General features: G+C 39.6%; 1 protein-coding gene across 4 annotated transcripts in view; it reads left to right on the forward strand.

The window, feature by feature from the left end:
- Positions 1 to 18,601, forward strand: part of NUA (nuclear pore anchor) — a 101,228-nt gene that overhangs the window by 38,676 nt on the left and 43,951 nt on the right. For 3 of the 4 annotated variants that reach the window (XM_087669327.1, XM_087669329.1, XM_087669331.1), the window contains 6 exons: positions 16,120 to 16,260; positions 16,340 to 16,444; positions 16,527 to 16,640; positions 16,799 to 16,880; positions 17,011 to 17,054; positions 17,133 to 17,206. In XM_087669327.1, coding sequence (XP_087525453.1) covers positions 16,120 to 16,260; positions 16,340 to 16,444; positions 16,527 to 16,640; positions 16,799 to 16,880; positions 17,011 to 17,054; positions 17,133 to 17,206 — 560 coding nt within the window. The remainder of the gene's footprint in view (positions 1 to 16,119; positions 16,261 to 16,339; positions 16,445 to 16,526; positions 16,641 to 16,798; positions 16,881 to 17,010; positions 17,055 to 17,132; positions 17,207 to 18,601) is intronic. The other variant, XM_087669328.1, reaches the window with a different exon arrangement.

The raw sequence follows: 18,601 nt of genomic DNA on the forward strand, positions 1-18,601 counted from the left end.
ATCAGTTTGTCTAACTGGTCCCATTTCCTCGGGACGTATACCCAGCTTAGCTGCCAATGCCGGTTAGATAAAGTTTACACGAGCTTCAGGATCAAAGAAAATAAGCACTGTGGAATCTCTGATCTTTCCCCAAGCTTTGCACAATTCTGCAGCATCATCAGTTGATTGATCTCCCACCATATCAGGCACTAAGCCAATGCTGGGCTTCTTTTTACTTGGTGCATCTTTATCCTCTGCACCTTTAGAAGATTGCTGTGGGCACTCAGAAGCAATATGGCCTTTTTGTTCACATATAAAGCATTTCCCAGCCATCATTAAAGCCTTTCTTTCTTCAAATAATTTGCCAAAAAGTGGCCTTTTCTGTCCTTTGCCTTGTTTAAAAGAAGTTAGAGGCTGTTGTTGAAAACTTTTCTTCCAAAAAGACTTCTTTGTAAAGCTGGTCCTTTTTGGAAATTGCTTCTTCTTCTTGCCAAGATCCTAGTTAAACTGAGAATCCTTCTTTTCAGTGCCTTTAAAGCTGTCAGCTTTTTCTTTCAACGATGCATTTGCCACACGAGCATTTTCAATTAACTGTACCATATTTGTAACCCTAGTCTTGGTACAATAATCCTTGATGGCTTTGGGCAAACTCCAGTAGTACTTTTCAATTTGTTCTGACAGGGGCACTGTATTGTAAGAACTCATGGGCAAAGGTGCTTACCAAATTGTTTTATTATACTCTTCTAAATCTGCACAATTTGCCGTGTCCAATTTATGCCATGCGGTCATGACATCCACTTCAAACGTGTAAGTTAAGCATGAGGCTGCAAACAACTGTTTAAAATGGACCCAAGTGGCAGGTACATATCCTTGCATCAACAATTTGTTCCACCACTGCAAAGCATTACCTTTCAAAAAAGTTGCAGCCTTCCGCACCTTAGAAGTCTTAGTAAAATTCCCTCCAGTGTAAGCTGCATCAAACTGCTGTATAAATGTCAAAGCTTTTAGCTTATCTTGCATACCACTGAAGGTTTCAAACTTTAATGCCTGACCACCCTCTTTATAGTCTTTAGGCCTTGTACTTTTTGGTGTCAGGTTGTCATAGATAGATGGTTGAAAAAAGGGGAGTCCCTTAGGCGCATTATCAGCATTCATTTCACTTGTCTTAGTTGCCATATGCCCACTAGGCTGAAAAAAACCAGCTGTTGCATTTTGTACTCCAGGCATCAAATAAGGACTCTGCAAAGTCTGATAACTAGGCTGTAGACCATTACTAGCATAAAGTGGGTTCACTGCCTCAATAGGAATTGAAGTCTGAAGAACTTTGTATTTATTGTTCTTACTGTCCAACATATCCAGAACAACATCCCTTTTAGGCTGGCATCATTCCAGTAGTAGAACAGTTCCACAAACAACACTAAATCAGAGCTGAAAAATCCTGTTCTTGTGTGGCATGGTCATGACTTTCTTTAGTTCCTGCATTGGACAAGCCAACAGCTGCTCCTGAACCTGGACAGTGAGGCTCTTGCCTCAGCACAAGTGCAAAGAAAACACAAAACTGATACCTTCGATGGAATCAACCCATCATGCAAAGCATTTCCTTTGCGAATAGAGAGAGAGTTAACCAGAGGGAGCGAGCTCTACCTCTGTACATGAGTCAGAGACGAAGAAGTACTCTCCATAGCTGATGTACTTGCAGCAATCTGCGCTCAGCTCCTGAAAACTTCATTCTCCGATCTACCCCTCATACCTATTACGTTTTTTTTAACGCTCTCTCTCACACTCTCTCTTTTGGGAATTTGTGCCACATGGCATACATGTAACAATTTTCCCGTTTAGACCTTCCAGTCTAAAATTCTCCATGATCGATGCAAAATTTGACCTCGGCACAGACCAGAGAATTAATCCTCTTGCAAAAACGAAGAAAATAACGCGAATAGATTTCGGGGTCCAAAAATAGTAACTTCCTAAATTTTAGGGATGGTGACCCTTGCATTTCTCAAGTTGTTCTCAGCAACTTTTATCACTGCAACCACATCAAAAAGTGTAATGTGGCTTAGTTATGGTGACTTTTATTCCGTGGGTATTCTTACATGTGCATCTTTTGTCTTGGCCAGGCTGATTGTCTTGCACCATCTCCAATGGCTAAGCACACAGTCCCAAACCATTGGCATTCTATTCTTCAATGCCCATTCAATATGGAACCAATGGTAAGGCTCACACAAACCATTAGTCCAATTTGTCCTAATGGTTGTCTCTTCTGGCCATGCAAAGATCCCAGCTTAATCCAAGAGAACTTTGGGAGTAAAAAGCAATAACAATTGAAGAGAAGAAAAATAAAATATTTATATAAGTAAATAAGGAAAGCAACTAAAAAAAGTATCACCATCTGGTGATACATACTCTCCAAATAACGTCCCAAGAGTGAGGGCAGGATCAACAAATGTGTGGAGAGGACTCATGCGAAGCTCTGAGTTAATGACAAGTAACCAAAGCAAACTTATGAGCCGTAAGCAATGAGCCCGTAAGCAATGAGCCCTAGGGGTAACTTCAAATATACATCTCTAAGAAAAAAGATTCTCTCTAAGAGGCAATTGCTGTTCTAGATCTTTGATAGGCAATGACCTCATCGCATCAAAGAACCTACACGATTCAAAGTACATTCACATATTCTAAAAGTCAAATGGAAATTGTAGCAACAAATAGATCTCAACATTCATTTCATAAATAGGATAATGTTTGAATATGGGCTTCTGTCTCCGCTCTCTCTTGGACTAGGGTTGTCCATGGTTGATACATGGGACCTCTAGATTGATCTATCTTGTCGTGCCCAATTAATTCGATCCTTTATATACGCCACTTGAAGTCAATTGCAAGAGCTCTAATATTTTTTGTCGAGAAGAATGATGGCTCTCTCCGCATGTGTGTTAACGACGGAGGACTCAACAAGATAACCATTAAGAATCATTATCCACTTCCCTTGATCCTAGAGCTCTTGTAGTGACGTGAAAGAGCAAAGATGTTCACAAAGATTGATCTTTGTGGGGCTTATAATCTTGCTAGAATAAGGGAGGGTAATAAATGGAAGACAACTTTTTGCACAAGGTATGGCCACTTTGAATATGTCGTCATGTTGGTTGGTCCTACAAATAATGAATGACATATTCCGCAAGTACCTAGATGACTCTATGGTAATATATTTAGATGGCATTCTAATATTTTCCAAGAATCAGAAAGAGCAGAAGCATCATGTGAGGTTGGTTCTTGATAAGCTACATGAAAAGGGTTGAATGCTAAATTGGAAAAGTGCTATTTTCAGCAACTAGAAGTGGAAGTGCTTGGATATATTGTCTCTCGAAATGCAATCTTAGTGGACGGGAAGAAGGCGAAGAGTATTCTTGAATGGGAGACACCAAGATCAGTTTGAAATGTACAATGCTTCTTGGGATTCAAAAACTTTTATCAAATCTTCATTAAGAATTATTCTAAGATCACTGTGTCTCTCACACGATTAGTTGAAAATGATAAATTTATGTGGAACTCTGATGCAAATAATACTTTTCAAGTACTTATAGCAAGCCTTTACTATAGCCCTCATATTGATACATGTAGATTCATCCAAGCCTTTCTTCTTGTAGACTGATGCATTGGATTTTGCTCTTGGTGCTATCCTTTCCCAAGCTGGTAATGATGATCGAGTATATCTAGTTGTTTTTCATTCTATATATTTTTTAGTAGCTGAAATACATTATGAAATTTATGATAAAAAAACTTTTGGCTATTATTAACTCTTTTGAAACATGGAGGCATCTTTTAGAGGTGGCACTCTACAAAATTAGTCTTTGTAGACGATAAAAATCTGGAGTACTTCATGAGTTCTTAGGTTTCGAATTGACAACAAGCAAGATGGAATACTTTTCTTTCTAGATTTGATTTTGTTATATTATATCGATTTGGCAACCAACAAGGAAAATGGGTTTGATTGTGTCATTGCTCCTAAAAACAATTTCAAGTTTGCATAGTAACAAAAGCAAAGTTGTAGAAGATCGAAGTTTTCTTGTATAAGTAAAGAAAGAACTCTCAAAGGATTGCTTTGCCCAAAATATTAAGCAGAAAATTTCAGAAAAGTGTACAAGCGTTAAAGGCTTCTAGGAAGTTGAAGGCTTGCTCTATTATCAGGGCTATTGCATATACCACTTCAAGGCATGACCGTGCAAGTACAGGACATTTGGGGTCAATTAAACAATAGAGCTAATCTCTCAAGTCTATTGGTGGTCTCAAATGTGAAAATTAGTCAAAAAATTTGTATGCACCTGTGGTATGTGCACTAGAGCCAAAGTTCTTTACCATTGACCTCATGGGTTGCGCTACCCCTTGCCTATGCCTAATCACCTTTGGTCATTTGTGTCAAGGGACTTCATCACTGATCTATCTTCCTCAAAGGTGTTTGATTCCATTCTTGTGGTGGTTGATAGATTTACCAAGATGGCATAGTTTATCCCCATTCATAAGACAACTACTAGCAAAGGCACGGCTCGGCTTTTCCTTGAACATATCTATCATTATCATGGGTTACTATATGATATTGTTTCAAGCTAAGGATCATAGTTTGTGTCATTATCATGGGTTACTATATGATATTCTTTCAAACTGAGGACCACAGCTTGTGCCAAGTTTTTGGTGAAGTCTCCTAAAGCTTCCAAGGGTCTAGTTTAACCTCTCTTTGACTAACTACCCTCAAAGTAATGGGAAAATGAATAGAGTAAATCAAGTCTTAGAACAACATCTTTGATATACAATCAATTATTGTTAAGATAATTAGGTGGATTTATTTTGCTTGGCTGAATTTGCCTACAATAATATTAGACATACCTCTACTAGGAAAACTCCATTATTTGTCAACTATGGAAGGCACTATAAAATGGACATTTGTACGAGTCATCCAGTAAAAAGAATCCAACAGCTATGAATCTAGCAAAATACTTGTCAAAGATCATAAGGAGTTAAAGTCACATATTCAACAAGCCAAGGAAAGATATAAAGATATTGTTGATCGACAACTGATGCAACATTCAACTTACAACATTGGAGATTACCTTTGGCTTATACAATAAGATTTATGTTCTTCTTGCCATTCCCAAAAGCTAGATTATCAAAGGCTTAGGCTATTCAAGATAATTAGCCAAGTGAATCTAATCACTTATCATCTCCAATTACCACAATCCATGAGAATCCACCTAGTATTCCATGGCTTAGTCTTGGAGCCTTGCCACACTTGATTTCAGAATCTCTCACGAAAGGCTTGAATATCTTCCGTCATTAGAAGGAGTGTAATGCTATTGAGCGAACATGGGAACTAGCCTTTTACCTTTGCTGAGATCTTGATAAAGTAAAGGAAGCCGAAAGTCTTACCAGGAAACCCCATTTCTCCTTGTAGAACTTGTTGCTAAAGGAGGAGGTAATGTCATGGATACCACGGAACCTAGTATCTTTGAGAAACTTTGAGAAGATCAATTGAGAGAAAGTGTAGGGCAATGAAGGTTGTAGTTAAAAGAGATTCAAGAGAATTCTAGAAGATTGCGAAAAGGTTTTAGAAGAGCACTTACATCAACATTGTGTATATTGTCATTTATGTCAGTGATGCTTATGTCATCAATGATGTCATCATCTAGAAACTTTTGCTTAACCTCCTCAACTCTTCTATAAATAGGGGTCTTAGGCTACAAGCACTTCAGTCTTGCCAACACTATTTGTGAGGCTCTTGTGACTAAGTATGCTCTAGTTTCAATTCAAGCCACGTATCTCTAGTTCTTGTCTTGTCTTGTATTTGATCTAGTCTTCTATCAAGATCTTGTAGTCTATCAAGGTCTTGCGTGGTATCAATCTTGTATAATGAAATATATCGTTGTATTTCATCCTTTTGTCATTAAGAAATAAGTTTTTCTTTTTCTTCAGGTTGCTTGCTTGTAAGTTGTGAGGTGACAATTTTTGTCCTTGTCACCCTCATAACAAGGGCTTCCTAGATGGAACATCCCCTAACCACCACTAAAAACTCTTGTTATGAGGGCTCCCTAGATGGAACATACCCTAAAGACCCCCCAAAAACAACCCTTAAAAAAAAAAAAAAAGAGAGAAGTGACAGTTGAACTAGATGTTTGGATGACTATTCTAGCCTTTTGTGGGTGGTTTCTTAAGTGTTTTGGCAAGTAGTTGTAGGTCTCATTTCTTGCTATAGACACGATAGAGACACATCCTCTCTTTATCACAATAGATTCTCTCTCTCTGTGTGTCATTCAAATTTCAAATTTCAAGTGCTGCTTCTCTCTCTCTCTCTCTCTCTCTCTCCACACACACACACACACACACACACACACACAGACACACAGAGGCATATGGATGTTAAGACAACAACTATGATTGATGGGGACAATTTATGCACGCACGCGCACACACACACATACATGTGTTTCTTTTGAATGAAATTGTTGCATTCTGGATTCTAGCTTCTATATTTAGTGTTACATATCTTTACAGAATTTTGTGTGTTATATTATATGTATATATGTGTGTGTGTATGTGTAGGTGTGTGTACACATATGTATGCCTATACATAAGGCATATGGAGCTAACAACTATGATTGACAGGGGGGATGTAGAGCATGCCACCCATGCCCAATTGGTCCATGCCCTCGCAGAAGGCATCATTTGCAGATATAGAGGATAATACTGCCATGGGGGGACCCTAGCCGCTTCAGCCTCTCTATGCTAGATAGATCTATGAGAGACATCCTAGGATGAGTGCCTCTTGAGCAGTTCCACATTGTATCTGGCTTAGACATCATTTTATACTCATTAGCTATGCAATGTTCCATGTTTATTCTCCATGTAGTTAGTCGAAGCATTAGACGACAGCTTTTTTGGGACATGGAATGTCTCATAGGCCAATTTGGACTTTTGTAGACATTAATTTAACTCTTTCTCTCTCTCTCTCTCTCAGTAGGGCGAAGTACGTGGGACGTACACACAACTAGACATGCTTGATCTTTTGCCACCTAGTGTGGTGGAAGAAAGGGGCATTTCTATCTAGATTGGAACACAAGTTTTACTTGCTATTCTTGGGTTAGGAAGGAGATGTGAAAGGTATTCTTGGAGTCTCGAGCCCACATACCCATCACCTCTCCAGATAGATGGCAGGCATTTGCTATCTTACTATGTTAGGTATATGGGTAGCCCCCATCACCTCGACCACCAGAGGACAAACATATATCTTCCATCTTCTTCACCATAGCGAGGGGTTGCAATGCCTTTGATAGAATCGGAGACGACTTGGCTTGTGACCATGATGGACTAGTAGGAGAGCACCTATCACATGCTAGAGATATCCTAGCACCCCTACTAGTCCCCCTATTCAATAGCGCCTTGTGTGAAGGCTTTCCTACTAGTTGGTCAGCTAATACTATAGTAACAATCTTGAAAGTTGGAGACCCCATGGTTCCTATGAACTATAAGACAATCATGGTTGACCATTTGCAGTGCCAGTGGAGGGATTGCAGCACCATCTAGGTGCATAATCGGCCTTCTATCGAGGGATCTCATAGTGATGCTCGGGAAAGACAAGATTATGGTGTTTAACACCTCTTCCCAATGGACTCATCAATTAGTACTCCATTTTATATTTGGAGAGGAGATAGTGGAGGTCGTCCAGAGATTCTTTTTGAGAAAAGCAATAGAGAATAGCTTGACACGAGACTATCGGACTGTAGGATTGATGGAGAGCTAGTGCACACACATATAGTTTTAGGAGCCTCAAGAATGAAGCTCTGGCTCTTTGACACTTTGGTCACACCAGCACATGTGTATGAGGCAAGCCTTAAGTTGTATTATTTGCGAGTCTTCTCGTGTTCTTGGCTTCCTCAGAAGGTCGTCAAATGGTTGTAGATTAGACCAACAGAATCTCCTCTCTCTCTCTCTCTCTCTCTCTCTCTTGTAGGCTAAATGCACTAAAATGCCTCTCTTCAATCTCTAAAGATGTTTAGTCTTGCATGGGTATTTCTGACAAGTAGCAGCCTTCTCATATGGTTTCCTCAGCATTATCAATAAATAAATATTAATTATTAGTGTTTAAATACTAAAAATTAATCTAATAATTATTTTGGTGCCTAGAAAAATAATCTTATTGGTTAATAATTGAGTTGGCTAGGCAACTTCCATTCCCAAGTGTCTCTGCGCGATCTTTGACCATCAGATTGGCGTTAGGTACCATTAAAGACTACTGCTCTAGTGTTATCAATTGACACTTATGGCCAAATGAATGACATAGGCCAACAATTGACACTAGATACCACCAAGTACCATTTATTCGAACTCCAGTTATTCGAACTCCAGTTATTCGAACTCCAGTTACACTTCACATGTGCAACATTTACTTAACCATGTGATTAAATATTAATCCACATGTTAAGTGAGGTTTCAAAAGTAGATGTCCACATGATAGCCCTCCCCCCTTAAAATGCTTGCTGTCGTTCTCGATTGCACTGCCAGATGCATCGAAAGCAAAATACTGGATTGGAATTTCCACAAGAGATCAGAGTTAACACAACATTGCACATTGTTGCCAACATAACATAACATAAGACTTGCAAAGAATCTCACAAACATTGCTAGATTATCACGTGACATGTCTATTTCTCATGAGCTCAACTCATCTAGCAAAACCAAACCATAGTATAGCACAAACCAAGCATAAACCATGGCTTTAACATCAATAGCATGATTATAAATGCTGCTGTACACAAAACCAGCCGAATACCACTTAATATTAATGATCATATACTCAAAACCAGCATTTGTTAATAAGTCCACGATGAGCATTAATCAATGCAAATGTACAATTTTAGAGCTGCAGTGAAAACCATATCCACTTGCATACCAAACATAGTGACGAGTTCACTGAATAGTGATCTCCTGGGAAACATACTATTAGCTACAATACTCTAAATATATGTTGAATACATCCGAGATCCAGTAGATCTAGAGCTGTCCATTGCTGAGGAGCAGAGGTGCTAGCTCCCTCACGAGTATATACTATGGACCCTGGCTCTATTGAGCCTGATTGAGTCCGGACTAAAGTCGGCTCTAACTAGAAAGCATCAAGGTAAAGCCGCAACAATTGAGGATGGTCTGCCAAGTCATCCTTCTGCATCCATTTGGTATCCATTGTTGAATAATTGCGAGGCTTTATCGAGTACCTTCTAGAAACCTTACCGCTGATTTTCCACTATTTGCGTGCTAAAATCTGCTCTGGTACTAGTATTTCATCGAGCTCTTCAACCTTAGACTGAATTTCAGCAGATACATCCTCTGGCCCATCACCATGACAAGGCCTAAGCAAGCTCACATGGATTACTAACAAGGTCACAAATGTATGTTCGAGCAGAGAGAACAACATCTGAAAGGATCTCTTGTGGACCTAACAAGGCCTTATAAAAATCAATAGGAATCCAAATAATGGAGGCAGGATCAGTCACCATATCACCTTGCCCATCCTTTAAGCGCACAAAATTTTCCTAGGCATATTTTTGATGCAGACGAGCAGAAAATTGATGAGTTTGATTGTTATTATCATGTAAAGCTTCGGCTCTAGCTAAGAGTTTGTATTTTGCATACTCCTCTTCTTGATTGGTGTCGAGGCAATTTCAGCCTATAGCATGCATCAGTGATCCTCTCCAATAGTTGAAATGGTCCATAGTATCTCATTGACATCTTTGGATATGATCACTCTTTGCCCTTCATCTTTTTCAGCCGCGCCTTTCCAAAATGCAGCAATACATAATTGCCTTTTACAAAGTTAAAAGCATGCCTATGACAATCAGCTGCCCTCTTTTGCCTATCTCGAGATCTTTGAAGCGCATACTTAATCTTCTGAATAAATTGTATCGATGCTTTTCACTCTTTCTTTGCGATCTGTTCCTCTTTCTAGCCCTATTTTTAGATCTATGTTGATTGTGCATGTACCGGTGTGGAGACAATTTCAGCCTATAGCATGCATCAGTGATCCTCTCCAATAGTTGAAATGGTCCATAGTATCTCATTGACATCTTTGGATATGATTACTCTTTGGCCTTCATCTTTTTCAGCCGCGCCTTTCCAAAATGCAGCAATACATAATTGCCCTCTACAAAGTTCAAAGCATACCTATGACAATCAGTTGCTCTCTTTTGTATATCTTGAGATCTTTGAAGCGCATACTTAATCTTCTGATAAATTGTATCCATGCTTTTTACTCTTTCTTTGCAATTTGTTCCTCTTTCTAGTCCCATTTTTAGATCTGTGCTGATTTTCAACTTTAATTTCAGATTTACACTTTTTTTGAGTCTTGGCCTCAGTGACATGTGGCATCACTATCTTGCAATCCTGCATTCTTTCCACACAACAATATGTGGGCTGTAGTCGCAGTTGCTATAAGCTGAGACATGTTGGAAAAACTGGACTTAATGCAAAAATCTCGAATACCCTTTGGTAAACCACAAATTTACTTCTCCACTTGCTCATGGAGGGATCCTGTGTGATAAGAGGTAACTGGCAGCAATGCATGCCTAAAATTCTTATTATACTAATCCAAGTTCTTGCAATCTTTGGAATTCAACGGATTCCAAGTTGTCATAATGTTTACTTAATTAAGGTACTTGTCAACCAATTTGAAGCAAACATTTGCTTGAAGTGGACCCAAGTGGTAGGTGTCATGGGGACATGTATTTTTGAAACCTCACCTAACACGTGGATTAATTTTTAATCACATGATTAAGTAAATGTTGCATATGTGAGGTGCAATTGGGGTTGGAGTATATTTACGAGCTCGGGACCTAAGAAAATTACGAAATGTCAAAGGCAAAAGTTGCTATGAGTTATGCGGCTTACGTACTTGGTGGTATCTAGTGTCAGTTGTTGGTCTAGGTCATTTATTTGGCCATAAGTGTTAGTTGGTGATATTAGAGAAGTGGTGTTTAATGGTACGTAATGTCAATGTGATGGTCAAAGATGGCGCAGAGACACTTAGGAGTGGAAGATGCTTAGCCAATTTAATTATTGGCTAGTCAGATTATTTTTTAGGACGTCGAAATAAATTTTAGATTAATTTTCAGTATTTAAAAACTGAAAATTAATATTTAATTATGGATAATACCGGAAAAACCATTTGGGAAGGATGCCCCTTGTAAAAAATGCCCATGCAAGATTGAAAAACGTCAAGAGACTGGAGAGAGGCATTTTTAGTACATTTAGCTTGCAAGAGAGAGGGAGGAGATGCTATTGGTTTGATTTGTAGCCATTGGAGGACCTTTTGAGGCAGCCAGGGGTAGGAGAAGACCGATCAACCGTAGGTGACAGCATTTACAGGTTGTTGAGACATGGCAGCAGCAGTAAATGTTTGATTTTCTTCAGTTCTTTGCATCTACAAGCTGTTATGGCAGGGCAGCAGCTGCATTTGACCGATTTTCAGTCATTTTTTGCGACAAAACTCTGAATTTTCTCTCTATATAGCTTTCTCTCTCATCTCCCAGCCATTTCACAGCCTTGCTCTGAAGATCTCAGCATTTGGACCCTTGGAGATTGAGAAAGTGCAAAACTATGCTGTAAACCCTAATTTACAGAAGAAATTAGGGTTTAGCAGCAGCCTTAGGAAGCGTGCAGGAAATTGGAAGCGTCAAGGCTTAGATTCAATCGGACTGAAGCTGTTTTTAGCCTATTCAAGTGGAGGGACCAGCAAATAATTGAATTTGGGGCATTTTCCATCTCCATCAAAGCGGGTGATGGCCAATTAAGTGTGTGAATCAAGGGGCAAATCAGATTGAAGACTTGCTGGTCACTCTGGACAGCAAGGGGAGTTTGGATTGCGAAGGGGATCGGGAGAATCCCATTGTAAATCAACTTCTTCAATAATAAAGCTAAAGAAATACCGAAAGGGGCATCAATTTTGGGGCCAATCGGATGTGCATTGTCCAAGATTTGTAGGTAAATTTGTATTTTCAGATTTGCATTAATTGTTTGCTATTGTAATTAAGCTGTAATCAGGGAATTACTACCCATCCATGGAAGGAAGACTGGTTATAGTAGGTGACTTCCCTTGAATAAGAAGTGCAGACCATCACGGCAGTGCATTTCCCTTAAAAAATGCAGTTGCCTTATGTATCTTAGATGCTTTTGCGAAGGTGCCTCTTGAGTAGGTTGCATCAAACTGTTGAATAAGAACTAGTGCTTTTAGCCTACCTTGTGCACCACTAAAAGGCTCAAACTTCACACTTTTGCCACCTTTATCATAGTCCTTTGGTGGTTCTATGGGAGTCAAATTATCATAAATAGGCTGTTGCAAATAGGGTTCATTTGCTGTATTTACATGATAACCAACACTATCAGATGCGCCTACATGACCAGCACCAAATACTTGAGCTCTAAGAGCCCCTGGGGGTGCGTATACATATACATATGGTCCGCTTTGTGGCCCAGGCATCATGCCTATGCTGCCATACATGGGATTAAGCATTCCACGTGCATTACCCAAATACGTTGGGTGTTGTCAATCATGCATTGGCTGCTATATACCATAGGGATTTGAGCCATACGTTCCCGTATGCAGTGTCTGTCCAACCATAGCATGACAAATGGTACCACCAGCAAAGTATCCTTGTTGTTCTGTGCTTGCATGTAAGCCCATGTTCCCATGGATTGGCACTACCAAGTTGGCCATGCATTTGCACTTGCTGGCCCGCGAGTACCAACTTCTTGTGCTCATTAGGCATTTTGGGATCTTCCAAAGAAGGCTTAGGCATTTCCTTCGGTTCTTGTGGCTGTCGTGAAGTTGTATAATGTGCCTTTTTCTCTTTACCTTTGTTGTCCTTCCTTGTGGCATTCATGAATGAGGAAAATTGGAGATCCTTCGCCAAATGAGCAAAAAGATTTGCTGTTGTACGCATTCGATCCTTGAAGCTATCATTAAATTCTTTAGGCCCTTGCTAGTCATTAGCCTCTTTATGCATTGAAGTGCCAACATTTGGGTCATTTCTCACATTTTCAGCTTTCTGTCCATGTTGAGAACCATGCTCAACATTAGTCATTGGATTTCCCCCTTCACCATGTGATTGATCAAGGAGTGATGCATCCTTTCCACTTGATCCCATATCACCATGTGAAGACATACTTGCTGTGATTCACTACAGAGAACAATTTCAGTACTAATGCAATAGTCCCAAGCTGCAATCAATTAGCACAGTCCCACTGATTTAAAGGATTTGATGGTATCTTGGCGATGCAAACCAGCCTTTCTTTCGTGGATGGGTGATAATTTTTTGATTACAACTTAGTTACAACAACAACATTTATTACAAAACTTAGAAATGCAAATTAACTCATAATCTTGGACAATGGATACCTTGTTGGCTCCAAAATTGGTGCTCCTTTCAGTATTTCTTTAACTTAGTTGAAGAAGAAGTTGATGTACAACGAGATTTTCCCAATCCGTTTCAGTATTCCAACTCCCCTTGCTATCCGAAATGACCAACAAGTCTTCAATCTGATTTGCCCCTTGATTTAGGCGGTCCATTGGCCTTCACTAGGTTTGATGGAGATCGAAAATGCCCCAAATTCATTGATTTGTGGTTCCTCCACTTGAATTTGACTGAAAGTAGCTTCAGTTGTGTTGAATCTAGGTCTTGGAGCTTTCAATTTCTAGCATGCTTATTAAGGCTATTGCTTTGTAGTAGAGAAATCTGAAATTTCTTAGCCTCTGGTAATCTCAATGTTATAATCTTCGGAGTAAGGCTGTAGAAAGGCTTGAGATGCTTTAATCTTGTTGATAACATTTTATTAAGTTTTTTATAAAATGTACAAGGTTGTTTAAGTACATGTGATGCACATGGCAGATATTCCATAGTAAGAGGGCAAGGATCCCAAGGATGTAGTGGGTGTCAAAGGTAAAAGTTGTGATAAGTTATGGCCACTGGGTTTTGTTGGTCAATTAGTATCAGATTGGACCCTAGGGCAATGGTTTGGCCAATGAATGTCGGTGGTGATACTAGGGATTAGCATTAATTAATTAATTAATGTCAGTCTAAGGGTCTACGGAGATTGGGCACCACTTCAGGTTGCAAATGGCCTACCAAATTCAATTATGGATGGGTATGTTTAATTTCGAGCAGGGTTAGAAGGGCTGAAATTAAATTTCAGGATTATTTTATTTTAAAAATTATTTAAATGACTTGATAATACTGAGAAATGGGTTTAGAAGGTTGTCGCTTGGCAAAAATGCCCATGCAAACTAAGAAGACATTTTTGGGGGTTGGATCTCAACCATTCAGTCAGTTCACAGTTTGAGAGAGAGAGAGAGAGAGAGAGAGAGAGAGAGAGAGAGAGAGAGAGCTGTTGGTCAATTTTTTGATCGGAGAACATAAATTTGTTGCAGAAGATAGCCATCTGGGGACCTGAAGAGGTAGGGGACAACATGGAGTCACCTTTTGGGGGCCAGTAACAACATTGCTGATCAAGTGACAACATTTTGGTGGTGCTTGGCAATCGATGATTGCACTAAATGTGGGTCGGAGCTTTTCATATGTAATATTAGTGCAACTATGTGCATAGCACCCTTGATGGGATCTTGAGCTGTTTCCACTCGTGGTTCTTCTCCCCCGTTTCCCTCATTATCCATGCCATTGAGTGGTCGGGATAGCTTGTCTATTTTGTGATGTGGTAAATCTTAGCATTCCTTTTCATTTTGATACCTTGGTCTCTTTGGGGTGATCACTTGGATTCCCTTGGTAATATAACCATTGTCTTTGTAGTCTTTGCAAGCCATGCGGCAAGCGATGTGCACCCTTTGTTTGATGCCCTGGGTGCTTTTGGAGTGGGATACCTTGGGGTAGAAATGGGCTTGAGCTTTTCTTCCAGTCCCTTCTTGGTTCTAGTTTTGGGCTTGAGAAGGGTTGTTGAGCCAAAAATATATTACAAGCTTATTAGCTCTTTCAAATAGCCCTAAAACATGTAAATCACGAGGAATTTTAAATGGTGTGCCATCCCAGAGAGTTTATGTGTCCCATAAGCAAAACTAATTTGGGAGTATACTTTTACATCTATAAACAGATAGGCTGCTCACCATTCAACCTATCCTTGTGTTGCTGGTTTTAGCCATCAACCCTCTTCCACTAGCTGTCTAGCCTATGTGCATTTGCATCTATAGCAGGTCGTTTTTGTTTTCAGCACTTTTCTTTATCAATATTTGCTCTCACTAGTGGTTACTCCACGTCTTGTGTGTGTACATAGGCTTACATGGATATGTTTTTATGGAACCAGTGTTCATAATCTCCTAAGTGTACAATCAAAGAGACTTCATGAGATCACACATGCAAACTTATGTGCACACGTGGACACATGACACATTGACAGACACATAGAGGGAGGCTTTTTCTTTCATCATCACATGTAAGCGTTATAGTAGGAACATAGTTGTTAGGTATGAAAGGTACGATACTGTATGGTACGATATAATATGGTACTAAATGGTTCCTCGAGATTTTACAAGGTGTGGTACGGTATTAGTATGGACAAAAAAACATCTTGGGCATTTTGGACTAAAGATGATAGAATAATTGTGTAAAGTTTAAACAGCAATGCTATTAGAATATACAAGATGATTGCTTGAGGGTAACATGCCAAATCCTCTATGGTATGTGCCTCATGCGCTACAACATACAAGTACATAGATGGGATTGGAATCTGAAAACATCATACATAAATGTGTAGGCTTGGGGGGAGAGAGAGAGAGAGAGAGAGAGAGAGAGAGAGAGAGAGAGAGGGTTAATGGTTGGGAAAAAAGAGGTTAGAGAGGGTTAATGGTTGGAAAAAAAGAGGTTGGGGAGGTGTGGCCAAAAGCACCCTATTTTTTTTGTACAAAAAAGTACTAATATGTACTGTACGGATTGTATCATAGTAAGTATGGAGACAACTATGAGCAGGAAGGGGGCCCGGGGGGAGGGGGAAAGAGAGGCTGTTTGTGTAATCAGACCGATCATTACATAGAAGCCTTATATCCATGTACCGTGATCATCAGACTTAATCAAATGCATATGATACACTCTTACCTTTTATTGCCCACAGGTTGCTGTACTTCTAAAGGAATGTGCAGATGTCAAAGAAGGGTTTATAGCTGAGGGAACTACTTCATGCAAGGTTGCAACTACTAGTGCTGAGTTATCTTCAGAGCCTACAGCTTCAGATGCTGTTATATCGGATCATCTTGTAAGTTGTGCATATTTATTTACAGGTCTGATCTGATCAGGAAGAATCCCAATAATTTACCACATCTGACTGTATGCAGCTTACCTTTAAGGATATTCGAGGATTAGTTGAGCAAAACAGTCAACTTCGTACCCTTGTCAGGTCTCTTAGTCGTCAAAATGAGGAGTGTGAGAAGGAGCTAAAGGTAAGCTGGTAATTGGAAGTTTGTGAGTGGTATAGGCTACAAGTGTATTAACATCTAACAAATCAAGTGTCATCTGTGGCAGGCTGCATTTGATTCAGAACTTAAAAAGCGAGTGGAAGAGGCTGCTCAAAAAGTTTCTGCAATTCTAAAAAAGTCTGAGGAACAGACTGAGCTCATAACATCACTTCAAGGGATGGTAAGATCTTTACATCTCTCTCCTCATTCTTGTGTTTGTAAAACTTTTGCTTTCTTCTATCATGTAAGATTGATAAACTTCTTGCAGCTTTAGGTCATATTCTCAGCGTGTTGATGATATTTAAGGCTATTCAAATAGTTATATCTGTTTTCATGCAGGTTGGTATGTACAAACGACTTTATGCAGAGGAGATCAAGGCTCGAGGTCTATTCCAGTTAAATAATGGACCAGCGATAGCTGGTAATCGTAGATCCCCCACCCATGCACCCATTTTACTGTTTACTGAAGTCTATTTTGTGTGGTTGTAAGTGACAAAGCAGCAGTAGCATTTTAGACTTGGGGATTGATTAGAACTGCCTTATTGCTGCAGAAGCTAGTGGAGAGGATTTGCGCAATGTAATTGCTAAATCTCAGGTAGTATACTGTATGATTGAATGGTAAGTGTCCTTAATTTGCTACATTGAATTAAGGCATCAATAATTTGACTTACAGGGTGATATAGAAACGGTCCGCAAGGAAGCATCTGAGCGACTGGCCGTTCTTGAGGAAGAGCTTACCAAATCAAAGTAGGACTCACAGTTTATAGACTGAACTGGTTTCATTTGTTTTGTTTGCATGGCTGCCAGAACCTGTGAAAACTTCTGTTTTTGTACCCTCTTGTTTGGTGAGTCAAAAGGAGGTGCGAGATGAAAATGTGAAATGTGGAAGTCCAACCCTCACATAATTCTTGAATTAGCATGAATAGAATTCATATGACAAAGGAAGAAATTATAACCTTATTTCTCAGTAAGCAAATTACAAATATATAAATCGACATCTTGATTCGAATGACCTCACTATTTTGTATTTTGAATGCGTAATTTGTTTCTATTAGCAACATTTGCCTAAATTCTTCCTTAAATTCTTACAACTGATACCAAGAATGCTTCTTGTTTATCCAATTAACTGAACAGTCATTGAGATGTAGTCTCCAATGTTTGTTTACATTGTTCACTTATAGCATAGACCATGTGTTATAGGCTGTAAGAGATGCATGCATGTGTGGTATCGCAAGTTTGTTTCCCTTGTTGACCATAGGAGTTTGGACCAACAAAGGCTGCCACCAACTACTGTGACGATAGCATGAAAAAAGGTGAGGACAATTGGACACACATACACTTTATGGTTGGAAATATATAATGCGATTAGAACCATATATTCCAGCACTTGAAGAGATGTAGCAATAAATCAAACCATGCAATGATACATACACGATTGGATAATGTTGAGCTTTAGCTTTGAAGTTGCATATGGCAAGAGGCCTATTGAAATTAGATCTTGGAGGACAGGCAAAGGGAAGTAAACCACAGTAATGCAAACTATTAATCTAGGAAAACAGTAAATTCAGGAACTTAAAACAGGCTCAATTGGAGCTAGAGTGCTCTTGCTCTACTTCTGATGTCTTCGCCCCAATGCATGTAGCTCCTTACAGAATTGGTCTAGATTATAGAAGAAAGCTCCAAAGTAGTTACAATAGGATGGATTTGCAGTGTATTCTGGAGTCAAGAGACTTCCAGTGGTCTACTCCTACCGACTTCAGACCAAGTCCACCTGTAGACATCAGCCTGCAAAATCCCAGAAAACACAGCTGGCAATGTGGTGTGAATACATTAAGCAATCTCCAATTAAAGCTGTCCTGCAACAGGAAAACACACACCCACACAGCTGGTTGCACAAATGGTGAGCTTTCCCATGAGAGAACTGTGAGAAGTACTCTTTTTTGTGACAAAAGTGTCCAGAAAGAGCATGTGGCTTGATATCTTTGAGAAAGAGAGAGATGCCCAGGAGATTTGGAGCTGCCCGTTGGATTCCCATCACTGGAGGAGGCTGCTGTCTCCACTCGAAATATGCTGTCTCAACTTGTGACTGTTGAGAATGAGGCAGCAAGAGGTGGGAAATAGCTTCATAAGGTTCCAACAAGC

Source organism: Lygodium microphyllum, chromosome 27 (genome assembly GCF_053477565.2).
Source record: "Lygodium microphyllum isolate KBCC chromosome 27, Lygodium_microphyllum_v1.1.10, whole genome shotgun sequence".
In the NCBI taxonomy this organism is placed as follows: Eukaryota; Viridiplantae; Streptophyta; class Polypodiopsida; order Schizaeales; family Lygodiaceae; genus Lygodium; species Lygodium microphyllum.